The sequence below is a fragment of the Eretmochelys imbricata genome, chromosome 12 (assembly GCF_965152235.1).
Source record: "Eretmochelys imbricata isolate rEreImb1 chromosome 12, rEreImb1.hap1, whole genome shotgun sequence".
NCBI classification, from domain to species: domain Eukaryota; kingdom Metazoa; phylum Chordata; order Testudines; family Cheloniidae; genus Eretmochelys; species Eretmochelys imbricata.
Genome location: NC_135583.1, coordinates 39735828 through 39755498, shown reverse-complemented (window position 1 = coordinate 39755498; position 19671 = coordinate 39735828). Strand labels below are relative to the sequence as shown.

General features: G+C 47.1%; 1 protein-coding gene across 3 annotated transcripts in view; it reads right to left on the bottom strand.

The window, feature by feature from the left end:
- ACSF3 (acyl-CoA synthetase family member 3) overlaps positions 1-15706 on the bottom strand; it is a 106524-nt gene extending 90818 nt beyond the window's left edge. For all 3 annotated transcript variants that reach the window (XM_077830904.1, XM_077830906.1, XM_077830905.1), the window contains exons 1-3: positions 15649-15706; positions 7316-8050; positions 5484-5639 (exon numbers count right to left, since the gene is read on the bottom strand). In XM_077830904.1, coding sequence (XP_077687030.1) covers positions 5484-5639; positions 7316-8020 — 861 coding nt within the window. In that variant the 5' untranslated portion in view covers positions 8021-8050; positions 15649-15706. The remainder of the gene's footprint in view (positions 1-5483; positions 5640-7315; positions 8051-15648) is intronic.
- Positions 15707-19671: the final 3965 nt, after the last annotated feature.

The window sequence follows — 19671 nt, the reverse complement described above, 5'->3', positions numbered from 1 at the left end:
TCATATTTTTATACACTTCTACGGAACTGCTCAATATTAGATTGTTTTTCCATGAGACATTCAGACAAAAAACCTGCAAAGCAAAGACAACAGACTCTCTTGCACAAGGCTAGAAGGCAATGATACCTGCACCCTGGCGGGCAGCTGCAGCAAAGGGGTCCAATGATAGAGACATGGAACTTGCTTCTCAGACCTAACAGTGGCCCCTGTAGTTCAAGACTGAGGGATATTGGCGAGAGTAGCGTGAGAAGCTTGGGCTGTCATTGTCTACACAGGATCTTTCCTTTGGATAGAGTGAGGACTTCATTCTCCAGGGCTATCAATCTGGAAGTTACCTTGTGCTAAATTCACTTACAAAACAAAACGGATGAAAGGTCAGAGCGACACTTGCTCTCAGTACTTTCTGGAGAGGGAATCCTACAAGCCTTTCACTATCTCCCTCCCTTGTACTCTCCCAATTTCAGGCCAAACTTCCATGTGGCTGAGGAAATTTCTATGGCTCGCTGTAGATCACGTAACACTGTTCCCAAGAAAAACAGAAAGGTCACTCCAGTGCAATAAGACACACACCCCATGGGTGGAATGTGCTACTTCTATTACATATCTAGCCCCACTGGCCCAAGGGGCAGTAGTGTGTGTGTCTTGAGCCCAGTTCCCTGCACGAGGGCATGTTACGTTCCCAAAGGAGCACGCACCAAGGTACTTAAAATGCCACTTGAAAGGAGCAGAAAGCAATGGTGGGAATTAAGGGTCCATTTATAAACCCTTTATTAACAAATGATTAATAGATGCAGCTATATTCTTTAATAACTTACAATAAAAGGATGCTACAATAAGCTTAACCAAGACATTCTTAACAGATGGTGCTATAAAGTGAATTATAACAGGCATAGTAGCTAGAGCAGAGTAACATACGTCTTCGTTTAATAAAGAGAATCTGATTTTATGAAGCAACTTTCATGCTTGAGGCATCTCAGTACACTTTAATGAGTCCTTTTGTGAGCTTCACAATAGCTCACATGCAGCCTCGGACATCAGATGCTGGTAGAGAGGGAATGCTGGCCAGGACACTGGGGTCGTTCCAGAACCTTGATCTTTAACCTCCTCCTGGGCAGTTGCCAGAACCAGGCAGAAGGGTCTGAAAAACAACTCCTAACACCGCACTACACAGGATGCAAACCAAGCCTTTATCTGAGACGTGAACCATCTTTTAGCTAAGAGGAAATAATGCACCAACTAAACCAGACTGGCACCTGTATCTCAGATTATAAGGCACGCCACAAATTATGTAATTTAATGAACACTGAAATAATAAAGTATTTATTTTGTATAATGAAGTGTTAGTCATTAGAAACCAAAGGCACATTGGGCATGCTGCTGTGGTTTCTCTTGAACCCATGCCAATATCACTCAAGGCTAAATATGTCTGCTGCAGATTTAGAGTATGCTCCTAGCCTTGTTTTGATCAGTATGTCAAGTGTTTTAGCTGCCATTTGGGTTTCTTTACATCACACTGTAATTGACTGTTTTCTCAAGGTGCAGTGAAGAAAAAAAAGCAGCAAAACTCAGACTCCTTCTGCGAAATCCTCCACTGAAACTGTGCTTCTTTTCTGAAAGCTGATTTTGGTAGCAAAGGGCATTTTGTAAACAGCTGGTGAAAATCGACTGGAACTGAAAAGGAGCTTGCATTAAACTCCACAAGAAAGCCTACTTTACCCTTGTGTGCTTTCTCTGTAGTGTCGATCAAACCACTTTCAGCTCCCAGGGGAGGCCCTTGGAAAAATAAAGGGAATGAAAACAATAAAAAAGGCAAATGATGTCTTTCAGAGGCCCGACCGCACCTGAGAGCTCTTGGAATGGAGCTGGCTCACTGCTCCTGCATCACTTTCCATGCAGACTGCCCCACCCGAGCTCAGCCCTCTGGGTCAAAGTGAAGGATCCCCTCCAGCGCAGTCCTCGCTTGCCCTTGGTTGTCAATTCTCACTGAGCAATCTGATTGGGGAATGCAGGACTGAGCATCCCCCTCCTCCCAGCAGAGCCCATTCTTCAGCATCAACTCATTGATTTGCAGATGTCGGGAGAGCAGCTCAGAGAAATACAAGAGTACAAGGGACAATCAATCATGAGATGCCACAGGATGGGGAGAAATGCACATGGGGCTTTGGATTGGCTTTGCTTCAGGACTATCAGTGTGCTCTTCACCCTGACCCCGCCTGCAATTAGCTGCCTCAGTGTATCACCAAAGCTAGCAAAGCACCAAGGCCTTGCCTTCTGCAATAGGTCAGGACAGTATTTGGAAGCTGTCAAGCACTGCAAATGCTAAATATTCTTAGTCTGTGTGTTCTGTTGAGGTGAGGGTTTCAAAGAAGGTTCTTCCCAAAGACTTTAAGGACTGGAGCGGGGAAGCTAAGGATGCAGTGATTTTAAATATCAAGGGAAGAACAGTACTCAGACTGGACCCCAAGAACATAAGAACGGCCACACTGGGTCAGACCAATGGTCCATCTAGCCCAGTATCCTGTCTTCCGACAGTGGCCAATGCCAGTTGCCCCAGAGGGAATGAACAGAACAGGGAATCATCAAGCGATGCATCCCCTGTTGTCCAGTCCCAGCTTCTGGCAAACAGAGGCTGGGGACACCATCCCTGCCCATCCTGGCTAATAGCCATTGATGGACCTATCCTCCAGGAACTTATCTAGTTCTTTTGTGAACCCTGTTATAGTCTTGGCCTTCACAGCATCCTCTGGCAATGAGTTCCACAGGTTGACTGTGTGTTGTGTGAAGAAATACTTCCTTTGGTTTGTTTTAAACCTGCTGCCATACCCCAAAGAGGACCTGTATCCATCTGAAACGCTTTATGCACATACACTATATATTTAAATTGAAATATTAATGCTGGGCAGAGCCAGTGGCCAACTACTGCTGGGTATTATCCTGACTGCTTGCTCCCTGCAGGAGCTGTGGAGGCAGCATGCTTAGCCCTCAGGGAAGGAATTTTCTTATGCCATTCACCAGATGAGGACAGGCTTTGATGGAGGTTTCCTTCCATTCCTCCACATCTGGAAGGATGGTGACTGCTGTGGGGGACTCAAGGTGGAAAGTGTAAAATGAAGTCAGCATGGGCTGTAGAGAACTCCCTGGGAGAGTGAAAGGAGTCAGACACGTCTGTGTTCGACAAGTGAACAGGACAACGATTTCTTGCATTTGCTCATATCTCTCTATATATCCCATGTAGCCTTATTAGACCTGAAGCATACAGAGAGAGCACAGTATAATTTTAAAAGCCTCTGACCATGGCTGCTCATTAGTAATATGTGTGTCCTGGTCTTACCCTGGGGTGGCTGCAGGACTGATTATCAATTTATGCTTCTATAAGAAGTAATCTCAGAAAATGCACACATCCGTTCCCACTTAAAGCCGGCATCTGCACCTGAAAGCCCAATTATTCACTGAACACTGAGCCTTCTGGCCACAAAGGAACCGGTGCCAAATTCCAATCTCAGCTACAGTGGTATTAACGCTGAGTAACTCCACTGACCAAAGCAGAATTAGGCCTTGAGGCACCAGCGCCTTGAAGTGCATAACTTTAATCTGCTGCTCTGCATAGCTCTGCAAGGAGATGGGGACTGCATGGCAAAAAATCCCCCTCTCCCCCGCCTGCCATGTAATAAGAGGGGAAGCATTCGGCACTGTTGTTTATTGTACTTTATTCCCTTCTATATTTTATTTGCTTGTTGAATTCCCACATCACTTCCCAGAAGAGCTTGAACTGATGAGTTATAAGGTGTATTGCAATGACAACCTAAGCTATCCTGAACTCCTCCCCTCACATGCTCTTTGGCTTTACATGGGGGGTGGGGGGGGGGAGCGGGTTAGGCATAGCCAGGCATTTCTCAGGTTGTATTTATTTGATCTTGCATGGTGCATTTCCAACAAGCAGCTGGGCCCAAATCTCTGAGCAGCAAGGGCTCAGAGTAGCAGGAAGTGAGCAACAAGCGAAGGAACCTGGGATTGAGGTTAGAAGATTTCCAAGATTTTCCATTTTATAGTGCCACCTTAATGTCCATCCTGTTTCAGCTCATCTTAAGGAAATGATTCCCCTAGCTCTGAGAATACAGGAGCCCCACACCTGTAGCACACCTGGAACGTGAATGCCACATGCATGACAAAGGGTGGCCATTTCAGAGTCCAGTGCTCCAGCTTCCTTTATCTTCTCTTCACCTATTTCTGTCAGACTCACTTAGATCACACGTTCTTATCAGACTGCTGCCTTCTCACCAGTCTACCGGATGGGGCTGTCTCCAGGGAAGAGGAACATAAACATATGTCTCTCCTCAAATCACACTTGGTCTCAATGCTTGGCACATTGTGCACAAAGTGATATTTACACACTTTGGGTAGAAGACAAACCCATCTCCCTACCTTAGGGTCTTCTACAGGACCCATCACCACAGTAGTTAGGTTGTTAAATGAATTAAAGGATGGACCAGAGTGATCTCCCAAATTCTTCTTCAGGACCAGCCTTAGGGACTCTACAAACAAGCAGCACCATCACAACGGTGGCAAAGGCAATCCCAGGTGGAAACAGATTAAATGTGTTCTTCTCCATTAACAGACACACACTCTGCTACAACCACTTTTTTCCCCTTTAAAACCGCGGGCATTGCCAAGGTACCGCAGCAGAGCAAAGCACCAGGCCCAGGGCTTCCTGCATCTGCAGGAAAACAACATTCTAACAGCATCTCTGCTCGTAATCTGATGAGGACAGTCTGCTTACCACCACCTTTCCTAAGGGACTCTGAAAAGTTTCAATTTTGCTAACTCTTTCCCATTGTGGCCTAGAGTAGGAACCTGCTATCCAGTCTAATCTTGATGAATTTACTAATGTTTCTAAAGAGCTTGGAGGATGAAAAGCAGAGCTTGCATATAAATATCAAGTATCATTGTATTAGTCTCACCTGGGGCACCAGAAACTCTAACACCAGCAACATACCACACAAGACATTGAGTGTGAGTGTATTTAACACAGAAAAGGGCTACTGCGAGCTACTGAATATGGAAATACAAAACAAACGTTAAGTGTTTGAGGCAATGCATTGCTAAGGTACAGTATGTGACAAAACAAGAGAGTAAATTACGTTTTCATCTTTCCTGATCCTAAATTAACTCCGTTATTATTCTGTGTGTAGTGCCCTGGTTTGATAGCATGTACCTCCTAGCGTTACCAAGGAGCATAGTGTAATATTACGGATTATTAACAGTTTAATAATCAAACAAGTTAAAACCACCCAGAGAAGCTGCTTTGCCCTAGATTGAATATTCAGTTCAAAGTCCTTTTAACAAGACAATTCATGACCTGGACGCAACCAAAAGCTAAATAGGCTAGAACTGTTTAAGACCCTGTCTCCAAACTTACTCTAATTAGAATGCATGGGGTTTTGCTGATGAATTTCAAAGCCAACACACGTTCCCTCCAGGCTTACCTTCTGAGGGCTGAACTCAGGTAGCATGATGCATGTAGCTCCCACCCAAAGAGGGCACAGCAGCTTATTGATCACTCCGTGGACATGGTGTAAAGGCAGCACATGCAAGATAACATCTTCCTTTGTCCACTCCCATTTGTCAACCAGCCCTGTTACCTTGGGGAAAAAATATACAATCCAGCATTAGGACACGGTGAGCCACCAGCACAGACACAGAACAGAGCTCTAACCACAGAGAAAGCATGGTTAATTCAGGAGCCCCAGCTCAAACCCTAGCTCTACTGTTTAAGCTGGTAGCAGCATGTCCCTCCCTGGGCTAGTTTCCGGGCCCTGAATGTGAACATAAATTGAGGGGATTAATGGGAAAAAATAGGTGTCTGAATGAAAGTGTCACCAGTAAAAAACAGACAAGAACCTGCACGGTGGAAGACCTATAGCCCCTTTGATCAATGCTAGGAAAGTGGGGTCTCTTCTTTGAGACCAACATGAGAAAAGCATCTATCATAAAAATAGAACTGAATGGGAACATTCTGTGCATCTATAGAATACATATGTATATAAATACAGGCACCTATAACTCTATCTATGTTGCCAAAAAATTAGAAATTAATAGCTGCTGTTTAGGTATTGTTAACCTCCTGTTGCACAACCAGAGTCAGCAGAAACAATAGTTATCTAAGAAACTTTGCTGACACCATTGATAATGCTGCTGACAAAAAAGAAGCTAACCAGTGCTGGCTTATTAGAATCCATGAGAAATAGAAATTGGGGGCAGGAAGTCAATGGTCCATAAATAGAAAGGAAAATAAACCCAATACTGGGAAAATATTAATTTTAAGCTTCCAAAAGAAAAAATTATTCTAAAGCACTCGAGTTTGAGCCCTTTTAGGCAGGACAATGCCTTTCAGAGCCTAACCTTTGCAGTCAAAGAGGTGATTTCCAGCTTGTCTAAAAAGAAAAGGTATTTGAACAGTGCTTAAATAAATTTGTTAGTCTCCAAGGTGCCACAAGTACTCCTTTTCTTTTTGGAATCTGGTAGTGTCATTCACAATTCCATTCCCCCTTCCTGTAGTGGGGTGGGCCGATTTTATCCAGCCGCTACAACCCTGGTGTTCTGCACCAAACTGCCAGACACAGCCACTGTTCAGTCTGCTTTCCAAATGATCTGAATGCTTGTGAGGAAAGAGTCTTTCCTCAATACAGTCAAGCCCTTGTTCTCTCTGTCTAGGTTCTTATACTGCCCCTCTCACCACAGTATCAGAGCATCTAGAACCATTTTAGTCCGATACCACATCTTTGAGATGCAGTGTATTTATTCCCCTTAATGGTGTGATTTTATCAGCTGCAGGCAGCGACACTGAACTGGCAAGGCAATCAGAACACTCCTTTAGACTTCTAACTCTTTTTGGCTCAGATAGCTAATGGATTTTTTGCCTTGGGGATATATAGCTAAATAATGCACAGACTTTACATAATAGTGACGTGCTGGATCAAATTATACTTCAGTGAGGGGCATGGATACATTTAAGTCATCTTGCAGAAAAGCAACTAGTAAAAAAGGCAACTTATAGAGTCACTACCACCCCTGCAGGAAAGCACCCGCCCACCCACGAGAGCCTAAGCCACAGTGCATACATACCCGTAAAGATTTTCAAATATGACTAATCGTTTTGGGTGTCAACCTGAGACACTTTAGGGGGGCCTGGATTTTCAGAGTGCAGTTGCTCAAGCTGCACACCCAGCAGGAAGCACCCCAAATCACTAGTCACTTTTGAAAAAAACTGACCTCCAATAACGTGCCATTAGTATACCATGAGGGAAGTATCACTCACCACAGCTTGCACATTCTGATGGGTACTAAGGACGCCTTTTGGTCTTCCTGTAGTCCCACTGGTGTAGATTATCATGGCTCCTCTATCTTTCCACTCAGGACAGTCAGTTGCCAAGGGGAATGCTTCCACAGCCCTATCGCTTGCACAGCCATTGCTACCAGAGTTAATGAGTGGCAGAACAGGTAATCCCAGTTTCTCAGCATTAGGGGTTATGTCCCTCACATATTCTTCCGTGGCAATGACTAGACTACTCTGGGAGTCTTGGATGAAATACTCCAGTTCCTGCACTGGGTGTTTCCTGTACAGAGGAACAGCTATGCCTCCACTCATCCAGGAAGCCCACTGGGCAATCACGTATGAGGCATCATTAGGGCATAAAAACGAGATCCGCTCTTCCTTTAGGTCTCCACTGGAACACCCGAGCACTTCACAGAGTTGCTGAGACAAGTGGACACTCTGAGTGTAAAGGTCCCTGTATGTGTGCTTTCCATTTTGATCAATGATGGCAATTTTATCACCAAAAGCCAAAGCTCTGGTGAAGACGGGTGTAACCCTAGCACTGAATGATGTTCTTGTGGTATGCAAGCCTTTTTTGAAATGTCCAACATTCCTCCATCCACAGGCAGGCCACCTCCAGCGGTGTACTCCGTGAACAAGACATCGCATGGGTAAATTCACATGGCAAAATATCCAGGAGCCCAACATTCTGCCAGCATTACTTGATCAGACTCGATGCTGCAGAGAGAAATTATGTGAACCAATGAGCAGGGAGTGGGAATATCCAGGAATTTCCACAAAATATTCACACAAAGGAAAAGGGGGTAGCTTTCATTCTAAGCCTGTTTAGGTGCTAGGCCCCACCTACACACGCAGGAAGACAGCCCGAAGCACTCACAGTGGAATCTCTAAATCACAATCTAACTTAATACAAAAATGTACATTAAAAAAGCATTTATTTTTAACAAGTGAGTTTAGCACAGTAATTTATGCTTACTGATGCCGTCCTGTAGCAACTCAACACTTCCAATGACTGAAGAAAATAAGCAAAGGAGGCCTGTCCCCGCTTCTGATCTGATTGATCATCACAGGTACTGTATAAGGCACAAGGTTCTGTCCTACATGACACAACATTAACAGAATGGGCACAACAGCCAGAGTAGGCAGAAACAGCATAGAGTGCAGCCACCATACGTTACAGCCAAGCAGCTGGTTTTCCAAATGAAAACAAGCAAGCAAGCAAGCAAGCAAATACCCACCACTATTGACTTGTGGGATTTGTTACAGCATTTCTGAATAAAGCTTGGACAGCAGGAAACTAACAGCATTGACTAGAGCCAGGCAACGTGGCAGCATGAGCTCGGCTGGCTGCCCCTGCAACCACCAGCTCTACCAGTGCAGCGCTATCCTGACCGGGCGCGCACCCTACCACTGAACCCCACCTACTACCTCTCCTACACAGTGTGTGTGAACCATGTTAAATTGTATCAAGGCTCAGAAACGTAGAAAAACATCCACGAGGGAACTGGGATGAAGCAACAGTCCCCACCGTTACGGGGGAAGATTATGGGCTCGCATAAGAGTTAAACATTCTGCTCAGGTTGCATGATGACATTAAAGTCCACTCTCTCGTGGGAGAAGTTCAGAAAAAGACTCTCTTGTTTTTACAGCAATGGAGACAAATGTTAGGAATGTCTAAATGCTATTCATCAGCCACTTCTTTTTTAAAGCAATATGTTTGTGCTACCGTAGTGGCTACAGCTTGTTGTTCCTCCAGTGGCAGGGCAGAGTGACACTACACTGGTAGCATCAGGAAGAAACTGCTACAGAAGGGTGCAGGAGAAACTGAGCGAGAGCTGTGAGTAAGAAGGTCTCCAGAACCCTGTCCAGGGCACTGCCAACACTGGAACGGTGGTTGTGAGCTGGACCATAAGGCCCAGTAGGAAGAAAGGGAAGACTCTGATTGGTTGACGCTGTCCTGAGCCACACACTGATTGTCACAGACACCCAGCCAAGGAGAGGAAGAAAAATAAGGAAAGGGCTATGGCAAAGGGCAGGAGAGAAAGGACTTTATGTTGCTTCTTATGTAACAGTGACTATTAAAGTTTAACTCAACAAGTGGAGCATCCTTAAAGTGAAACTAAAACAAGCCATCTTCTGTCCAACTGAATCTAAACTTTCATTTCACAAAAAGGAAAAGATGTAGGAGTGCTGCATTCAAGGACGGGGTCACTGGCCATTTGACTTCATAGGGCTCCGAAACCATCACACAGCCCCCTGTAGCGTGAAGTAGCAGAAACAACAAATAACCAGAGAATTTGTTTGGCAACTTTGGATCAATGGAAAATCCAAATGCCGTGCAGCTCAGCTGTGCTTGGCACCAGCTCAGATGCCCGTTGCTAACACCTACCGTCAATGATGGATTTTTATTTAGTTTTTGCATAGATGCAGCCGTGAGCTTTCCTGTCTCTCTCATCCACACTAATGAAATTTCCCAAATCAGAAACTTGTTTGCGGAACAACCTCAATTTCTACTTCCGCAATGAAGCCCGTGACTTAGTGCAGAGACATCTGGAAGTGGGCTGTACACTACGAGGTGTGGTCACTGCACGCACATGACACACACCAATGACACGGAAAAAACGAAACAGGCAACACCAGCACAACATCTTTCCATTTCTCAGGTTCCTCTTTACAGACAAATTTAAAGAAAGAAAAAAAGGCAACATAAACTGTTAGCAAAACCAGAATCACCTCTTTCTAACTAGTAGCCCCAAGGCCGGATTGCTGGTGAGAGCACATACGGAATGTTAACAGGGGTGTTAATTGGGACTGACTGCATTTCCATGGTGTCACTGAAGAGCAGAGAGTTCCAAGCCAGTATCGTTAACGACACTTGGCTTAAAGAAAAGGAGTACTTGTGGCACCTTAGAGACTAACCAATTTATTTGAGCATAAGCTTTCGTGAGCTACAGCTCACTTCATCGGATGCATACCGTGGAAACTGCAGCAGATATTATATACACACAGAGATCATGAAACAATACCCCCTCCCACCCCACTGTCCTGCTGGTAATAGCTTATCTAAAGTGATCATCAACTTGGGCCATTTCCAGCACAAATCCAGGTTTTCTCACCCTCCGCCCCCCCCCCCCCCCCCCACACACACACAAACTCACTCTCCTGCTGGTAACAGCCCATCCAAAGTGACAACTCTCTTCACAATGTGCATGATAATCAAGGTGGGCCATTTCCTGCACAAATCCAGGTTCTCTCACCCCCTCACCCCCCTCCAAAAACCACACACACAAACTCACTCTCCTGCTGGTAAAAGCTATCCAAAGTGACCACTCTCCCTACAATGTGCATGATAATCAAGGTGGGCCATTTCCAGCACAAATCCAGGTTTTCTCACCCCCCCACCCCCATACACACACAAACTCACTCTCCTGCTCGTAATAGCTCATCCAAAGTGACCACTCTCCCTACAATGTGCATGGTAATCAAGGTGGGCCATGTCCAGCACAAATCCAGGCTCTCTCACCCCCCCTTCCCTCCCCCCCCCGGGACACACACACACACACACACACAAACTCACTCTCCTGCTGGCAATAGCTCATCCAAACTGACCACTCTCCAAGTTTAAATCCAAGTTTAACCAGAACGTCTGGGGGCGGGGGGGGGGGGGAGGAAAAAACAAGGGGAAATAGGCTACCTTGCATAATGACTTAGCCACTCCCAGTCTCTATTTAAGCCTAAATTAATAGTGTCCAATTTGCAAATGAATTCCAATTCAGCAGTTTCTCGCTGGAGTCTGGATTTGAAGTTTTTTTGTTTTAAGATAGCGACCTTCATGTCTGTGATTGCGTGACCAGAGAGATTGAAGTGTTCTCCGACTGGTTTATGAATGTTATAATTCTTGACATCTGATTTGTGTCCATTTATTCTTTTACGTAGAGACTGTCCAGTTTGACCAATGTAAATGGCAGAGGGGTATTGCTGGCACATGATGGCATATATCACATTGGTGGATGTGCAGGTGAACGAGCCTCTGATAGTGTGGCTGATGTTATTAGGCCCTGTGATGGTGTCCCCTGAATAGATATGTGGGCACAGTTGGCAACGGGCTTTGTTGCAAGGATAAGTTCCTGGGTTACTGGTTCTGTTGTGTGGTATGTGGTTGTTGGTGAGTATTTGCTTCAGGTTGCAGGGCTGTCTGTAGGCAAGGACTGGCCTGTCTCCCAAGATTTGTGAGAGTGTTGGGTCATCCTTCAGGATAGGTTGTAGATCCTTAATAATGCGTTGGAGGGGTTTTAGTTGGGGGCTGAAGGTGACGGCTAGTGGCGTTCTGTTATTGTCTTTGTTAAGCCTGTCCTGTAGTAGGTAACTTCTGGGAGCTCTTCTGGCTCTATCAATCTGTTTCTTCACTTCCGCAGGTGGGTATTGTAGTTGTAAGAAAGCTTGACAGAGATCTTGTAGGTGTTTGTCTCTGTCTGAGGGGTTGGAGCAAATGCGGTTGTATCGCAGAGCTTGGCTGTAGATGATGGATCGTGTGGTGTGGTCAGGGTGAAAGCTGGAGGCATGTAGGTAGGAATAGCGGTCAGTAGGTTTCCAGTATAGGGTGGTGTTTATGTGACCATTGTTTATTAGCACTGTAGTGTCCAGGAAGTGGATCTCTTGTGTGGACTGGACCAGGCTGAGGTTGATGGTGGGATGGAAGTTGTTGAAATCATGGTGGAATTCCTCAAGGGCTTCTTTTCCATGGGTCCAGATGATGAAGATGTCATCAATATAGCGCAAGTAGAGTAGGGGCTTTAGGGGACGAGAGCTGAGGAAGCGTTGTTCTAAATCAGCCATAAAAATGTTGGCATACTGTGGGGCCATAAGGGTACCCATAGCAGTGCCGCTGATCTGAAGGTATACATTGTCCCCAAATGTAAAATAGTTATGGGTCCTTACCCATAACTATTTTACATTTGGGGACAATGTATACCTTCAGATCAGCGAACAAAGTCACAAAGTTCAGCCACCAGGTTAGCCGTGACATTATCAGGGATAGTGTTCTTGACAGCTTGTAGTCCATCTTTGTGTGGAATGTTGGTGTAGAGGGCTTCTACATCCATAGTGGCCAGGATGGTGTTATCAGGAAGATCACCGATGGACTGAAGTTTCCTCAGGAAGTCAGTGGTGTCTCGAAGGTAGCTGGGAGTGCTGGTAGCGTAGGGCCTGAGGAGGGAGTCTACATAGCCAGACAATCCTGCTGTCAGGGTGCCAATGCCTGAGATGATGGGGTGCCCAGGATTTCCAGATTTATGGATCTTGGGTAATAGATAGAATATCCCAGATCAGGGTTCCAGGGGTGTGTCTGTGCGGATTTGTTCTTGTGCTTTTTCAGGAAGTTTCTTGAGCAAATGCTGTAGTTGCTTTTGGTAACTCTCAGTGGGATCATAGGGTAATGGCTTGTAGAAAGTGGTATTGGAGAGCTGCTGAGCAGCCTCTTGTTCATATTCCGACCTATTCATGATGACAACAGCACCTCCTTTGTCAGCCTTTTTGATTATGATGTCAGAGTTGTTTCTGAGGCTGTGGATGGCATTGCGTTCCGCATGGCTGAGGTTATGGGGCAAGTGATGCTGCTTAGTTGGTTTCCCGTGTAAAGCTCAAAGAGCCAGGTGTAGCCACCACTTCAAAACTGCAGCTTCAGAGACTTACATTATCCTCTTTTCACCACAGTGCCAGCGCAGATTTAATGGAACAATAAGCAGCAGCAGCTTTCACTGGTCCTGTGCATTTATGGACTTCACAGAACTTGTGTCAACTGTGTATAGTATTACAGAAGTGCTGGACAGTGCTAGTTCGGCAAGGGCTGGGGCAGATTCCTTTCTTTTACCAGTTTTTCAGAGCGCTACATCAGAAACCGGAATCAAATTTGACTAAGAATGCACAGCTGTGCAAGACCTGCTGCCGTGGGATGGGAACTGCAGGAGCAAGACAGCAAGTCAATGCACTAGCTTCTGTCTTTGGAGAAAGGTTCAAACCCTACCCTACTAAGGCTAAGGTAACAAGTGAAAGTACATGTGGTGGTTTCACCCCAGCTCTTGACATCACAAAGCCTTGCAATGAGTGGCAGAAAAGACAGTGGTAATTATGGGAAACTGTGAGATCCAAATTCTATACACGATAATGCACCACCACAGTTGAAGGTGGGGAGGGGAATACAACCCCAAACCAGCTAGGACTGGCCAGAGAAGCAGGAACTATGGGATTAACAAACTGATACATAAGGAGTTAACATTCTCCCTTCACCCTAGACAGTGTTTCCATCCCCCAGCTCCCCACTCCAATGCTTTACTCAGCCAGAAATTATAGGTCTAAAGGTAGGAAAACAGGAGCCAGCCTCACAGCTCTCAAATTAGGAGTAAAAAGCAAACAAAGGTGATCTCAGAATGCTAATGGAGCCACAGTACAATGCAAAGTAACTGGGTAACTGTCACAGATTTATCAATGTCAGTTCATTTTCCAAGACACTAATAACCATGTATTGTTCACACATGACCACTAACAATACGTAGACTAGATGGTGGTATAAATCCTTTTAGGAAACCCAGCTGGGATTTAAAGTAGAAACCTGTCACTTATTTCAGATGATGCTACGGTTCAGCCTTTCAGGAGGAAAACAACATACCGGCTAAAATGAAATTAAGCATAAGCGTTAAAGTAACTGATGGATTATTTCCTTGCAAGCCACAGCTTCTCTACAGACGCCCTCACATTATTTACAGTCTTACCCATATTCTTCCACCTGCACAACACGCCCCATCATCACGCTTCTCTTTCCTATGCTGAAGCACAGCAGTTGCTGAAGGAGCAAAAAAGGGACTGGGCTCAGCAGCTCTACGCTGTAAACCCGCAATACCGTCAGTTTACGAGTCAAATTTATACAGAAAACACTGCCCGTTGCTTTAGGTGTTTGAAACTAGACCACACAAAACACCAGAAGACATCTTCCAGGACACAGCCCTGCTCTGATCTTTGTGAATGAATGAGGTGACAGAGTAACATAGGTCAGCTGCATCTCTAGCACCTATGACTCTGCTGGAGACTGGACACAAAGGCTCACTCAGTGACCTCAGTCACTCCTAGGCCCCAAGTCATCTCTCAAACATCTCTAGTAAGAGTGGTCCAGCTACACCCTAGGAAGAAAGCTCATGCCAGTGCACAAATTCCCTCACTGCTAAGAAATTTATCTCTTGCTTAAACTTTTCCTAAATCATTCCTTGCTATTCCATCTCTAACTCATCTCCTCTTTCAAATGTGTCTCTACAAATCCCCATTATCTAATCTCACCTTGGTCACAGTATAAATACAAATGTAATTATAAAAACACACTAGATGACTTGAGCAACACTCTTTTTGCTGAGCTAGTCAAAGGGTCTGATCCTGACCTCAGACACGTGGTTATCACTGCATCTCTTCCAAGATCAGCTCTTGCCACTGTAACTAATCTTGCAAAAGGAGGAGTGTGCTCCATCGTCCCTGAGCATGACCAAACCAGAAGCACAAGCAGGCCACCAGATAACTTTCTGCCGTTGTCTGCCTCTGCATCAGCCTGTGTGCTGCTCTGAAGTGTGTGAAAAAAACGCTTCCCTCAAACTAACAGAAACTCACATCTGTTGTCTGCAGAAAGACCAGATGCTTTCAAACTTCCCAAACAGCTCTATGTCAGCACTTCCACCCAGAAATTTAGACAACTCAACAAATCCCAGGGGGCTCCTGTTAAATGTGGATCAGGAAAAGGAGGGAGAATTTCCCCCAGACAGAGGAGAAGGAAGATGTGGGGATGCACACTGCGACTGGAGGAAGTGGTTTCAGGGTGGTGGGATTTATTTAAAGAGGTGTGGAAAAACTTCAAAACAGTTTGTATTTTCAGTGTTACTGTTTGTTGCCATATTTTATTGGCATGGAAGCCAGGCCCCCCCCGAGGCTGGCGTATCCCCCTCCAGGCAAGCACAGAGCACAGGCACTGCGCCGATCCGCCCCCCGCGGGCACAGACAGCACCAACCGCCCCCCCCCCCGACCCCCGGACACCCCCCCCCAGCGGGACTTGCACAACTGCTGGCGCAGGCTACGGGCCGCCCCCCCGGGCGCGCAGGCACCGGGGGGGGGCAGCGCCGGGGCAGGTGCCCCCCGAGAGGGGGGAGGCCGGGGCGCCCCGAGAGGGCGGAGGACACGGACAGGGGGCGCTCGGGAAGCGCACCCTGGGGAGATGGGGGCGGGGCAGGAGCCCCCAGGGGCGAGGGGGGGCGGCCTCCCCTCCCCCCCGGCCGGGCCTCACCTGCCGGGCCGCGTCCTGCGGGGGGCGGCGCCCGGGGCCGGGGCCGGGGCCGGGGCCGGGGCCGTCCGGGAAGTGGGTCCCCGCGGAAACCAGGGGCCGCCGCCGGCGGTTCCGGGCCCGGGTAGAACCAGCGCAGCTGAGCGGGGCCCGCGGGGGTGTCGCGACCCCCCCCCCCGCCTTGGCCCAGCTCAGGGTGAGCCCCAGGCCCGTGGCATCGGGTGACACCCCCTCCCGCGCCGGTGACGACACTGTTCGGTGACGTCACTGCTGTGACATCACAGCCCTTGGAGCGCTGGGGCTGGCGTCACCTCGCAGCCCCGCCACGGGGGACCGGATGCCCCGATTTTATTGGGACAGCCCCGATGCCTGGGGCTTTGGCTGACAGAGGCGCCTATGACCCGCCACGCCCCCGTCCTCCTCCTTCACACTCACGCTCTGGTCGCTCAGCCTCGTCACAATGAGCTTCCGCAACCTGCAGCTGGCCTGAGCCCCTCCGGGCCCTTCCCAGGGCAAGGCCCTGTCTGGGGCAGGCATTTCTCCGGCCAGCGATGCCCCTCAAGGAGCCTTCCCCCACCCCGGAGACTCGTGTGCTGCGCCCATTCCTGTGTATAGCATGGGAGCGACTGGGAACGCCAGCCAAAGACCAGGGATCTGTTGTGCCAGGCACGGTGCCCCCATGGAACGAAGAAGATGGTCCCTATCCCGGAGAGCTCCCCACCTACATGGCAGACAGGACGCAGCAGCTGAATAAAATAGACAAATGGGGGCAGAGGATGAGCCCCCATGGGAGTGACCCGTTCCTAGACCCCAGAAGTTTATTGAAAATGGTTTCTAAGTGGAATTGTTCCCAAATCCCAAACTTGCATTGAAGTTTGTGGGGAGGCTCATAGAGATGTAAAGCCCTGGAGCTGTGCTGGCCGCCGTCTTGGCTGACATACCTGGAACTGAAGTGGGGCCATCCAGCACTCGAAACACAAGCTGTTAAATGGCTTGAACTAAAACTGGCAGGGTGGGGCTGTAACAAAACTCATATCCTCTGTGGACTGGGAACAGAGTGGAGTCTGTAAGACACATTTACAAGTGGGTTAAATAGAGAAGCAGTGGCAGGTGTCAAACAATGGAAGTGAAAACCATAGCGTAAAGACCCAGTGCAAAGCACGTGTGAAGGAGAAGCAGACAGCCAAGAACATGGGAAATCGACCTGCAGAGTGTAAATTTGACAACTTTGCACCTTGGAGAAGGTGCAACATGTTAACTATTCAACTCTGCTAACACTAATCCAAAAGCACTGTAGAAACCTCCCCCCCCCCCCCCCCAAATAACAATTGGAGCTGTTCCTCGTTAGGGCACAACTTTTATACTAGCATACTTTGACACACCTAACTTTTATTTTAATCACTCAGACCCTCGAAACTTCACCTCTTACTTTCTTCAGGCAGAGAAACAATCTTAGCAAGCAATGGTGGCATGCCATCTGCATATGCAAGGCACACATTGTCTGCCCAAGCCAGCTTTGCCCATGGGATGATTCTGTCCAGTCCCCGAATGTACACGGAGGACACCATATTGTAGAACAACCTCTCCTGCACAGAATGTGTGAGGTCACGCCACCTGGAGAACAACATTTTTCATGCAAGTGTGGAATTGCATGCCTGGCTAAAAATGTCATGGAATGACAGTGGCAAGCAGAGCAAACAACATTACAGGTGCCACCATATGCCATGCAGGGTTGGGAGAATGGGGAACTCTTCTAAACCGAATCTTCCTACTTCATCAACGCTAACAGATGTTTATATTTTACTAAAATTATCTGTAAAAATAAAATAAAATGCAAACTTTGCAGTCTCTTTTGGGAGCCCTCTGTCTGGTGCTTTGCAGATCAAGGACTCACTGGTGGTAGCCTGTTGTCACATTGACAACTTCACTCCTCCGGCACAATGGAACTACAGTTAAGGTAAAGTTTGTCTGTGCAGGAGACAGTGCTTTTTCAGGAGCAGGTGCAACACTGGGGAAATTAACTCCCCCAGGAACTAAGCATCATCACAAACTTCATCACCTTCCACGCCTAGGACAAGGTGCATTCCTTTGGTCTTGGCTTCTCTAATATAAACATATAGTGACATATGCATCTGTGAGTATATAGAAAATAGAAATAATGCACAAATTTTATACTGTATATAATAAAACAATTCCAAACCAATCCACTGCACATACTTCTCCTCCAGGGAGAGGATGGGAGAAAAAACACGTCACAAATATTAGTCACACTGCTTAATACATAGCTGGAAGGTGCTAGATACTATGGTGATGAGTGCAGTATAAAAACCTACAAAAACCAGAATAGGATAGAATACACAGCTCACACACACTCCCTCAGACTGCAGCCAGATCTCATGTTTAACAATTGAGATTGCACATGACACCACAAACAATCTCATGGCTATATTATATATATATAGAGAGAGAGAGAGAGAGAAGCAGCAGCACCAGTCTAAATCAAAGGCAAATATTTATTCTTTTTACAAACGTCCCTCACTGGATCTGAGTAAGTGCTAGTCAGTTTGAGAAAAGGCTGCAGAATGTGGCCTGCCTCTCCTTCTTACTAGAGCTACTCCCAGTGAGTCTGTAAGTTACTTCTGCTTTATTGACCCAAAAACATTTTACGTTGGTTAGCCCTGCAGAGTCAATCCAGCTCAAGGAAGGTGACCTGGATTCTATTCTGGCTCATACTCTGAGTGCAACATTCTCAACTCAGTGCTGATTGCAGAATCCTTTAAAACAAAAATGCTGTAAAAGGGATTTGAGCTGGACCCCAACAGAAGAGAATCATTGGGAGCCCCACAATGGCATCTCCTCAGAGCCTTGTTCCTGACCACCCTTTAACAGATTGCTTTGAAGTCTCTCTTTCTCTTCCCCAATACTGAGATATTTATTGCTACAGACTCAGTGTTCGCAAAAAGAAAAGGAGTACTTGTGGCACCTTAGAGACTAACCAATTTATTTGAGCATGAGCTTTCGTGAGCTATAGCTCACTTCAACGTCCTTTTCAAATGTAATGCCTGCCAGTGCCATGACTGGGGAGGAGGTGGAGGGTGGCAATGGGCGGCTGACCATTAGGCTAAAGGAGGAGGGAGCTGAAACCAGTTGCACAAAGAAAAGAAGGGCATTTACCTGACACCCCATAATACGTCAGTGAGCACCTGCCCCAGGCAGGAAGGTGGTCTGAGTGCAGTGGATGCTTCTCCCTAAACTAAGTGCCCTGTCTCTCCAAAGGCAGCCAGTGTGCTGGGTGGAATGAGCTCACTCTTTCCTTCCCAGCTCACACCTTCGCTGTAATGATCCCAGAGTGCTGGGGGCCTTGGCTGGCAGCAAGTTCCCTTTCCACTTTGATCTCTGCCTTTCTGGAGTTCGGCTTCCTGCCTTAGCCAGTGACTAAAACACTTGTGTGTGGAACGAGTCTCCTCTGAGCTAAGGCAGCACTTCCAGTGCACCCATCCCTGTAGCATCTGCTACAGGGGCCTTCCTTCCACTCCTTCGTATGCTACAGTGGAAAAGCCCGAATCCTCCCTTAGGCTTCCCCGTTCATCTGACGCCTGCTACACGGCTACCATGGCCAACATTTTCAAAAGTGGGCACCGATTTAGGTTGTGGCAGTCCTTAGGGGTGCCCTACTAGAGCCGTTTGCATTAGCAACGACCGATGTGGTAGGCAGGCAGAGTTGCAAGAGAGAGAGATCTTTACGCAGCATGCAGAGAGGCTGCTGTTACCTGCTGAGGCTCTAAAGTCTGAGAATAGCAGCCTGGCATTCCTGAGTCCCACCACACTAGGACCTTCCCAAAACCTGGCCCTCTTCTTCTCCAGTTCCACTTCACCGTTTTAGAGCCATCCAGAACCTGATTTTCAGAAGTGCAGAGCACCTGCATCTTCAGGCCTAGGTATCGCAGGTTGGACACCTCCAAAAAGGAGGCGCCCATAAGGAGCGGCCGCTTCTGGAAGGGCAACTGAATGACCTCTTGTCACCCA